At 48.1% G+C, this 10,619-nt stretch overlaps 1 protein-coding gene and 1 pseudogene across 2 annotated transcripts; both read right to left on the reverse strand.

Annotated features, from left to right (window-relative positions):
• LOC125517604 (ammonium transporter 1 member 2) lies at positions 1–3,518 on the reverse strand. 2 transcript variants are annotated; one of them, XM_048682814.1, is made up of 2 exons: positions 1,878–3,518; positions 1–158 (listed from the first exon to the last, which is right to left on the reverse strand). In XM_048682814.1, exon 1 carries the CDS (start codon positions 3,422–3,424, stop codon positions 1,913–1,915), a length of 1,512 nt encoding a protein of 503 aa, XP_048538771.1. In that variant the 5' UTR covers positions 3,425–3,518; the 3' UTR covers positions 1–158; positions 1,878–1,912. The 2 variants fall into 2 exon arrangements, with proteins under 2 accessions (XP_048538771.1, XP_048538770.1); XM_048682813.1 differs by having other exon boundaries at positions 1–149; positions 1,869–3,518.
• Positions 3,519–4,720: 1,202 nt separating this feature from the next.
• The window catches only part of LOC125516793, a 75,468-nt pseudogene continuing 69,569 nt past the window's right edge, over positions 4,721–10,619 (reverse strand).

The raw sequence follows: 10,619 nt of genomic DNA on the forward strand, positions 1-10,619 counted from the left end.
TAGGAGACTACTTCCTCCCGTGGATCTTATTATACAATCACGTAGCAGTACTCACGTAGCATCAAACGTTGAGGAGTTCGAGATCCAACCCAACACAAAAAGGGGAAACATACCGAGGCGTTGCACTTGCACGCATGTCATTTGTGCGTGTGTATGAAGGCCACTGCTACGCGTCATCCAGATGATATTTGCTGAATTTAGGCCGCCTAGCCAGCCTTGCGATCCAGCCTATCGGTCCCAACTTCCCCGCTGCAGTACTGCCCCGCTGACGGACGCATCACGTGAGATGGGCTGGGTTGGGCCACACGTTTTTTGCGCTCACACACATACGTCAACTCTGCATGGCAATACATTCAAAAGAAAAGAACGTACACAGGTGACCATCCAATGGTGGTCTAGTTGTTGTGGGCGTAGTGTGTGAGCGTGAGCAGTGCTGGGACGCTGGACGGCGGCAGCCCGACTGCTTCGATAGCGGCAGCGATCCTACGAGGCATGCTGCGACGAAAGCCTGTCCGCTTCAACGATGTTCCAACAACATGCTTCGACGATCACCGTGATGGCGCGAGGGCACAACATGCTTCGACGGTCGCCGCGATGGCGCGAGGGCGTGCTTCGGTGGCCGTGGTGATGCTGCAATATCACCCCGGCTGCTTCGAGGATGTTGCGACGACACGCTTTGATGGCCGTGGTGTGCATCGACGGATGCGGCGATGTTACGACGACAACTTGTCTGCTTTAAGGATGTTGCGACGTCATGCTTCGACGGCCACGACGGGTGCTTCGGTAGCCACGGCGATGCTACATTGGCAACATGTTTGCTTCAAGGATGTTGCGAGAGCAGGCTTCGACGGCCATAGCGGCAACACGTCAGTTTCAAGGATGTTGCGACGGTATTCCTCGAAGGCCATGATGGGTGCTTTGGTAGCTGCGGCGATGCTACGAAGGCAACACGTCTGTTTTAAGGATGTTGCGACGGTATTCCTCGAAGGCCACGACGAGTGCTTCGATAGCTGCGGTGATGCTATGACTGCAACCCGGCTGCTTCAAGGATGTTGTGACGACATGCTTTGACGGTCATGACGAGTGCTTCGGTAGCTGCGGTGATGCTACGACGGCAACCCGGCTGCTTCGATGATGTTGCGATGGCGTGCTTCAACAGTTGTGGCAATGATGCGACGAACCGCAACGACGACGTGCTTCGAACGGTCACGGTGGTGCTGCGACGGCGTGCTTCGATGACCACAATGATAATCCAACAAAGGCCCGACTACTTCGACGATGCTGCGACGGCGTGCTTCCGTACCGTGGCTACGAAGACGGCATGGCTGTTTTGACGATGCTACGATGGTAGCTCGGCTGCTCCGATGATGATGCAATGGTATCTATACTACTGCGGCAGCAGCGGCGGCATAAGGATACTACCCTTTTTTTTTGCGAAATTAAGGATACTACCCTAAGCATTGCTATATCCAGGCAACCATGACACCATGAGCTTGCTAGGATAAAATCCAACAAATACCCACATTCAACATCAAGAATATGATGCTATGGAATCTTTGTTTGCTGCTTGCTAAGTGCTTTCTATTAAGATTATTTGTAGCATCACATACATGCATAGCTACATGGCTAAACACTGCGTGAGAAAGTACAAGTAGAATGGACTGTTAGACAGTCACGGAACGCAACCACGGCAAAAAGAAAAGAAAAAAAGTCAGGCGCGCGTCTAGCTACTACGAGGGCTACGCGGTCACGTAGGTGGGCTGACTTTGCATGCGGCTAGAAAGAGGCTTCGGCGCCACAGCGATCGAACGGCCCCGGAGGCGGCTGATCAAACCAACAAATCATCCGCCTGTTTTTAAACATTTCCCGTGTATGAAATATGTGTATCCGTTATTACAGCATATATAAATCACTAGACCGAGCTGCTCGGGGACGTGGCGTCGGCCGCGACCTGCGAGGTCTGCGCCGACTTGAGCATGAACCCTCCGACGCTGCCGCCGGCGCCGCGGCCCGGCCTGCTGCTGGAGTCCTCGTCGGTGTAGGCGTACGCGAACCCACCGTGCCGCGTCTGGTCCATGCCGGCCATCTCGTCCTCGGCGGAGATGCGCAGCAGCCCCAGCTTGTTGAGCGCCAGGAACAGCGGGCCCATGGTGCAGCTCACCCACGCCGCGATCACCAGGATCAGCACCACGTGCGCGCCCAGCAGCCGCCCTCCGCCGCCCATGAACAGCCCGTACGGCCGCCCCGGCGCGCCGTAGATCTGCTCCACGTACTCCCTGCGCGCGAACAGCGCCGTGAAGATGACGCCCCACGCGCCGCACCCGCCGTGCAGCTGCGCCGCCTCCAGCGGGTCGTCGAACTTGAACCTGGCGGCCAGCTTGTTCAGCCCGATGAGCACCCACGCCGACACGAACCCGCAGATGATCGCCGCCCACGGGTCCACCACGGAGCACCCCGCGGTGATCGCCGCGAAGCCGCCCAGGAGGCCGTTGCAGACGTCCAGCACGTTCCAGTGCCCCGTCTGGAGCCTCTTCCCGAACAGCGTCGTCAGCGCCGCCGTGCTGCCGGCGAGGGTGGTCGTCACGGCCGCGCGGCCTACCGCCGACCACTGCCCGTGGATGCTGCCGGGCGGGCCGTAGGACTTGAGGATGGTGAGGAACGAGCCGGGGTTGAACCCGTACCAGCCAAACCACAGCAAGAAGGTGCCCAGGACGACGAGCGACGCGCTGTGCCCGCGCAGCGCCACCGCTCGTCCGGCGTGGTCGAACCGCCCAATGCGGGGGCCCTCGATGAGCGCGCCCCAGAGCCCGGCCACGCCGCCGACCATGTGGACAACCCCGGACCCGGCGAAGTCGATGACGCCGGAGTTGAAGAGCAACGGCCCCGACGTCCGGGAGGCGGAGGCCCAGCCGTCGGCGGACCAGATCCAGTGGGACACCACAGGGTAGACGAAGCCGGTGAGGAAGGCCGAGTAGATGAGGTAGGCCACGAACTGCGTCCGCTCCGCGATGGAGCCGGAGGTTATCCCGGCCGCGGCGATGGCGAAGGCCCACTGGAAGAGGAAGAAGCTGTAGTCGAAGCCGACCTGGGGAACGTCACGGAGGCCGAAGAAGTGCTTCCCGATGAAGCCGTTGGAGGGCGTACCGAAGGCGAAGGCGAAGCCGAAGAGGTAGTAGAAGAGCGCGCCGGCGGCGGCGTCGAGCACGTTGGTGAGCATGATGTTCATGGTGTTCTTGGCCCGGACGGAGCCCGCGCAGAGCATGGCGAAGCCGAGCTGCATGGCGAACACCAGGTAGGCGGAGAAGAGCAGGTACGTCGAGTCGATCGCCGTGGTGGTGTCCGCGAACTGGTTGCACAGGTAGTCCGTCGCGTTCGCCGCCGCCGTGCCCAGCAGCGGCGCCAGGCTCGCGGCGCACGTCGACATCTTCGGCCGCCTTGCTTCCCTTGCCTTATGACTACTCTGCTCAAGGAGCAATGGCAGGTGCAGGTGTCTGAGAGGCGCGGCGCGAGATGGAGGTGCAAACGGAGCGGACGGATTTATAGGCGAGACGGCAGCAGCGCCGGTAGCCAACCCGTTCAGTTTCTGCTTGGGCCTACCTGCCAGTGAATATTCATTCCTGCGAGCTTGACGTGTGGGACACACCCCTGTGGTTGCTTGTTGCTCTTTTTGTTCCTGGTGGTTGAAAACACCCGCATGCCGGCCGCATACATCTGGAGGACTTGCATTCTTTTTTATTCATTTGCATACTTATTTCAGTTGGGCCTGACTGAGCAATTGGAGGCTAAAAATCAATATATCCACTTAGTTTGGTTGTCTGCATGTCCTCTTTCTGCATCGTAGCGATGTCTTCACGTACCGTGTTTGGTTGCTCGCATTGTATGTACTCACATGGGTGCACGTTGTTTGGTTACATACGAGCATAGAGTTGTGCTCACCTTGTACCCTACTTGGTGAGCTTACCAATACTACTACACCTTTCACACGATCACACCAAACACACCAACGCCACAGCACTGCTATGACGATGAATTGGACGAAGATGACGAAGTTCTTCAGTCCTAACGGCCGACACACCTTCTTGCCAACCTCAACCTTGCTGCATGAATACTCTCGCACATATTTGGAGTAGGCATCTTCTGCCGCCTGTCTAGTCTTAAACCCTCATCTGTGGTTGTTGTCGGTGTACCTTGAAACTTGTTTGTTGCAAGCTTCTCATGAACTGTAAACCCCTGAAACCCTACCTTCGAACACCACATACCACTTGCTCCGGTAGTGCAAACAAGCAATAAGTTCAAGCAACAAGCATTAAAACACACAAACATCAAGCAATGAAGAACTCTAGGAGCAAGCAATGGAGCAGAAGAGCATTAGTAAGCATGCATGACCATAACAAGTTCAACCTAGCACTACTTTGGTATCATCCTACCACCACATCTAAAAGAGGGTGTCATCCAACCACCGCAAGTTCGTGATCACCGCAGGGATCACCGTGAGGGGTTAGTATATACCACCTCACCAAAATATACAAACCCTAAAATTGTTTTCAAGCCCTAACTACACAAAATATATGTCGTCATCGTCGTCCTTGTTGCCATCGCCGTCGAGGATCATGCACGCCGTCGCCACCAGCAGAAGCAGCACTAGTACTAGTGCTTGCCTAGCCAGGTCTTTCGGTCAGAGCACCCTGTGGTCCGCTCCCATGGCAACAAACCCAACACCCTAGGCTTTGTTGTCCAGCAGGTGGTTGAGAGCCACCATGAGAGCCTCTGGGCTGAAGCCAATATGATCCATGATGGTGTTGTAGAGCTTAGGGTGGACGGCCACACTCTTGCTCTCCCTGATGGCGGTGGCAACCTCCTTCACTGCCTCATTCATGCTGCTGAAGACGCTCAGCTCCTCCTCCATGAAGCCTGCCCGCTTCCTCTTCCTATCAAACACAGGAACGTGCTCACAATCCTTCTCAGGAGAATCAACGTTGACGGTGTCTAACTCCTGGGTGTCTGGATACCCCGGCATCGGTGAGCCCGGCAGCTTACCAGAGCCCATGGCATGCTTGCCAGTTGCCAGTTGATACGTCTTCGTCGTATCTATAATTTTTGATTATTCCATACCAATATTATACAACTTTCATATACTTTTGGCAACTTTTTATACTATTTTTGAGGACTAACATATTGATCCAGTGCCCAGTGCCAGTTCCTGTTTGTTGCATGTTTTTTGTTTCGCCGAAAATCCATATCAAACGGAGTCCAAACGGGATAAAAACGAACGGAGATTATTTTTGGAATATATGTGAAATATGGGAAGAAAATCAACGCGAGACGGTGCCCGGGGGAGCCACTCGTAAGGCGGTTACTGCTCTTCTTCAGCCGCAAGAAAGCTAACTTTCGAAAAAAATCAGAGCAAAGGTTTCAATGCAATCGGAGTTACGGATCTCCGGATATATAAGAAATGGTGAAAGGGCAGAATCCCAGAACGCAGAAACAGAGAGAGACAGAGAGACAGATCCAATCTCGGAGGGGCTCTCGCCCCTCCCATGCCATGGAGGCCATGGACCAGAGGGGAAACCCTTCTCCCATCTAGGGAGAAGGTCAAGTAAGAAGAAGAAGAAGGGGGCTCTCTCTCCCAGTGGCGCCGGAACGCCGCCGGGGCCATCATCGTGTGACGGCGGTCTACACCAACACCTCTGTCATCTTCACCAACATCTCCATTACCTTCCCCCCTCTATCTACAACGGTCCACTCTCCCGCAACCCGCTGTACCCTCTACTTGAACTTGGTGCTTTATGCTTCATATTATTATCCAACGATGTGTTGCCATCCTATGATGTCTGAGTAGATTTTTGTTGTCCTATCGGTGGTTGATGAATTGCTATGATTGATTTAATTTGCTTGTGGTTATGTTGTTGTCCTTTGGTGCCCATCATATGAGCGCGCGTGTGGATCACACCATAGGGTTAGTTGTATGTTGATAGGACTATGTATTGGAGGGCAAGAGTGACAGAAACTTCAGCCTAGCATAGAAATTGATGCATACGGGATTGAAGGGGGACCAATATATCTTAATGCTATGGTTAGGTTTTACCTTAATGAACGTTAGTAGTTGCAGATGCTTTCTAACAGTTCCAATCATAAGTGCATAGAATTCCAAGTCAGGGATGACATGCTAGCAGTGGCCTCTCCCACACAAAATTTGCTATCGGTCTAGTAAAGTAGTCAATTGCTTAGGGACAATTTCACAACTCCTACCACCACTTTTCCATACTTGTTATACTAACTTTATTGCTTCTTTACCTAAACAGCCCCTACTTTTTATTTACGTGCACTTTATATTCTTGCAAACCTATCCAGAAACACCTACAAAGTACTTCTAGTTTCTTACTTGTTCTAGGTAAAGCGAACGTCAAGCGTGCGTAGAGTTGTATCGGTGGTCGATAGAACTTGAGGGAATATTTGTTCTACCTTTAGCTCCTCATTGGGTTCGACACTCTTACTTATCGAAAGAGGCTACAATTGACCCCCTATACTTGTGGGTTATCAAGACCTTTTTCTGGCGTCGTTGCCGGGGAGCCATAGCGTGGGGTGAGTATTCTCGTGTGTGCTTGTTTGCTTTATCACTAAGTAATTTTTATTTGCTAGTCTAAATTGTTCTCTATCTTTAGTTATGGATATGGAACATGAAATACCAAAACAATTAGGTGTACCTGCTACTCATGGAGATGGGGAACCTCCTAAAACCCTCACTGCTGGTTATGTGAAAAATATTATGTACTACTTTGATAATCCTGAGAAAACCCCATTCAATTATGTATTGGGAGACACGTTGGATCAACGTGAATACTTTAAGGATTATTGCTTGACTCAAAAATGGAAACTATTATGGGATCAAATTCATATGTTGCATTGGTATGCTCGGGAACTATGCTTGAGATATGATTATACTTGTTGCTCTAGGATGAAGGCTCCACACCTTCCCTTTTCATACAAATTTAATGATGATAAAACCTTGGCTTCTTATGCTAATGGTATATATGACTACTATGATGTGGAACTAATAGAAGAATTTGTTGCTTTTATGGGTGCTTATGAAATTGAATCTTTGTTTAAAGAGTGTGAAAATTTTGATGATTCAGTTTATAGACCTGAAAATTTAGCTATCCTTAAATATTGCTATGATAATTATGAATTCAATTCCGATACTGATGATTTTATTGAGAGAGTCTCTGTTGTCCAAGAAGAGACTAATATTTTGCAGGAGTCTATGGAAGAAGAAATTAATGACATTGTGAGCTCATTGGATGAAAAAGATGAGGAGGAGAGCGAAGAACAAAAGGAGGAAGAGCGGATTGATCACCTGTGCCCACCTTCTAATGAGAGCAACTCTTTATCCCATACATTGTTTAATTTCCCTTCATGCTTACCGAAGGATGAATGCTATGATGACTATTATGATCCCGTTGATTCTTTTGAAATATCCCTTTTTGATGATGCTTGCTATGCTTGTGGCCAAGATGCCAATATGAATTATGCTTATGGAGATGAACTTGCTATAGTTCCTAATGTTAAACATGAAATTGTTGCTATTGCACCCACGCATGATAGTCCTATTATCTTTTTGAATTCTCCCAACTACACTATATCGGAGAAGTTTACCCTTATTAAGGATTATATTGATGGGTTGCGTTTTACTATTACACATGATGATTTTGATAGATATAATATGCATGTGCTTGCTGCTCCTACTTGCAATTATTATGAGAGAGGAACTACATCTCCGCCTCTTTATGTTTCAAACACGATTTTTTTGCAAGAAACTGCTTATGATATGTATTGGCCTTTACTTGATGTGCATGAATTGTTCTTGTATGACATGCCGATGCATAGGAAGAGAGTTAGACTTCGTCATTGCTTGATATATGTTACTTTGTGCTCACTACTAAATTACAAATCATTGTTAATTAAATTTGGCTTTGATATACCTTGGGATCCGAGTGGATTCATTACTTGAGCACCATATGCCTAGCTTAATGGCTTTAAAGAAAGCGCTGCCAGGGAGACAACCCAAAAGTTTTAGAGATTCATTTATTTCTGTTGAGTGCTTTCATATAGTTTAAAAACAAAAAAATAAAGAGGGGAACCCAAATTTTTTTCAAAAAAGGAAAGTGAAAGTGAGAGAGACAAGCATGGTTGAAGTGGGGGAGCTCCTTTAACTTTGTTCAAACTTTGTGAATCTTGATTACAGAAAATTTTCAAGAAAAATAATTATCCCCTTGTACAATTCCATTGTATTATGAAAATAATGTGCGAAGGTTTGCCTTTAGGATGTTTTAGATTACTTGTTGGTTTGTACGGTGTAGGACAGAAACTTTGGCTGTAGCGCGCGATTTTACATTTTTTGCTGGAACATCAAATGGTTCTGAAACTTTTTGCACTGTATTTCTATATAAATTGTTTATTTGTCCTAATTTTGGTAGAATGTTTGGAGAAACAGAGGTATGGTGAATGTTCAGATTATTACAGACTGTTCTGTTTTAGACAAATTCTGTTTTTGATGCATAGTTTGCTTCTTTTGATGAAACTACCGATTTATATCAGTGGATTAAGCCATGGAAAAGTTATATTACAGTAGCTAAAATGCAAAAACAAAATATGAATTTGTTTGCAACAGTACTTAGAGTAGTGATTTGCTTTATTGTACTAACGGATCTTACCGAGCTTTCTGTTGAGTTTTGTGTGATTGAAGTTTTCAAGTTTGGGGAGAGATCACGATGGATGAAGGAATAAGGAGTGGCAAGAGTCTAAGCTTGGGGATGCCAGAGGCACCCCAAGTAAATATTCAAGGACTCCCAAGCAACCAAGCTTGGGGATGCCCCGGATGGCATCCCCTCTTTTTTCTAACGATCATCGGTAATTTCACTTGGAGCTATATTTTTATTCGTCACATGATATGCGTAAATCTTGGAGCATATTTTTCATTTAGTTTTCACTTTTCTTTGATGCACCATGCTGGTATGAGATGGTCCTTGGTTGATTTATAGAATGCTCATTGCACTTCACTTATATCTTTTGAGTATGGCTTTATAGAATGCTTCATGTGCTTCGCTTATATCAGTTGAAGTTTGGATTGCCTGTTTCTCTTCACATAGAAAACTGCCATTTGTAGAATGCTCTTTTGCTTCACTTATATTTGTTAGAGCGTGGGCATATCTTTTGTAGAAGGAATTAAACTCTCTTTCTTCACTTATATCTATTTAGAGAGATGACAGGAATTGGTCATTCACATGGTTAGTCATAAAATCCTACATAAAACTTGTAGATCACTGAATATGATATGTTTGATTCCTTGCAATAGTTTTGCGATATAAAGATGGTGATATTAGAGTCATGCTAGTGGGTAGTTGTGGATTGTAGAAATACTGCTGTTCAAGTTTGTGATTCCCGTAGCATGCATGTGTGGTGAACCGTTATGTGATGAAGCCAGAGCATGATTTATTTATTGATTGTCTTCCTTACGAGTGGCGGTCGGGGACGAGCGATGGTCTTTTCCTACCAATCTATCCCCTAGGAGCATGCGCATAGTACTTTGTTTTGATGACTAATATATTTTTGCAATAAGTATGTGAGTTCTTTATGACTAATGTTGAGTCCATGGATTATACGCACTCTCACCCTTCCATCATTGCTAGCCTCTTCGGTACCGTGCATTGCCCTTTCTCACCTCGAGAGTTGGTGCAAACTTCGCCGGTGCATCCAAACCTCGTGATACGATACGCTCTATCACACATAAGCCTCCTTATATCTTCCTCAAAACAACCACCATACCTACCTATTATGGCATTTCCATAGCCATTCCGAGATATATTGCCATGCAACTTCCATCATCGTCATATACATGACTTGAGAATTCATTGTTGTCGGTGTCAAAACCGGCGGATCTCGGGTAGGGGGTCCCGAACTGTGCGTCTAAGGCGGATGGTAACAGGAGGCAGGGGACACGATATTTTACCCAGGTTCGGGCCCTCTTGATGGAGGTAAAACCCTACGTCCTGCTTGATTTATTCTTGATAATATGAGTAGTACAAGAGTTGATCTACCACAAGATCGGAGAGGCTAAACCCTAGAAGCTAGCCTATGGTATGATTGTATGTTGTCCTACGGACTAAAACCCTCCAGTTTATATAGACACCGGAGGGGGCTAGGGTTACACAAGGTTGGTTACAAAGGAGGAGATATACATATCCGTATTTCCTAGCTTGCCTTCCACGCCAAGTAGAGTCCCATCCGGACACGGGACGAAGTCTTCAATCTTGTATCTTCATGGTCCAACAGTCCGGCCAAAGGATATAGTCCGGCTATCCGGAGACCCCCTAATCCAGGACTCCCTCAGTAGCCCCCGAACCAAGCTTCAATGACGATGAGTCCGGCGTGCAGTGTTGTCTTCGGCATTGCAAGGCAGGTTCTTCTCCAAATTTCGAATGTTTGTTAAGCAGTGTCCGGTCCCATAAATGTTGGACCTCTTGGCTTCTGTGCCCAATAAGGGCTATCTTCCATGCGTCGAATGAATGCGAGACGCCAGGGCATTTTTACGTTCGCCCCCTAGCCAGATAAATAAATTGTCT

The sequence above is a fragment of the Triticum urartu genome, chromosome 6, assembly GCF_003073215.2.
Source record: "Triticum urartu cultivar G1812 chromosome 6, Tu2.1, whole genome shotgun sequence".
In the NCBI taxonomy this organism is placed as follows: domain Eukaryota; kingdom Viridiplantae; phylum Streptophyta; class Magnoliopsida; order Poales; family Poaceae; genus Triticum; species Triticum urartu.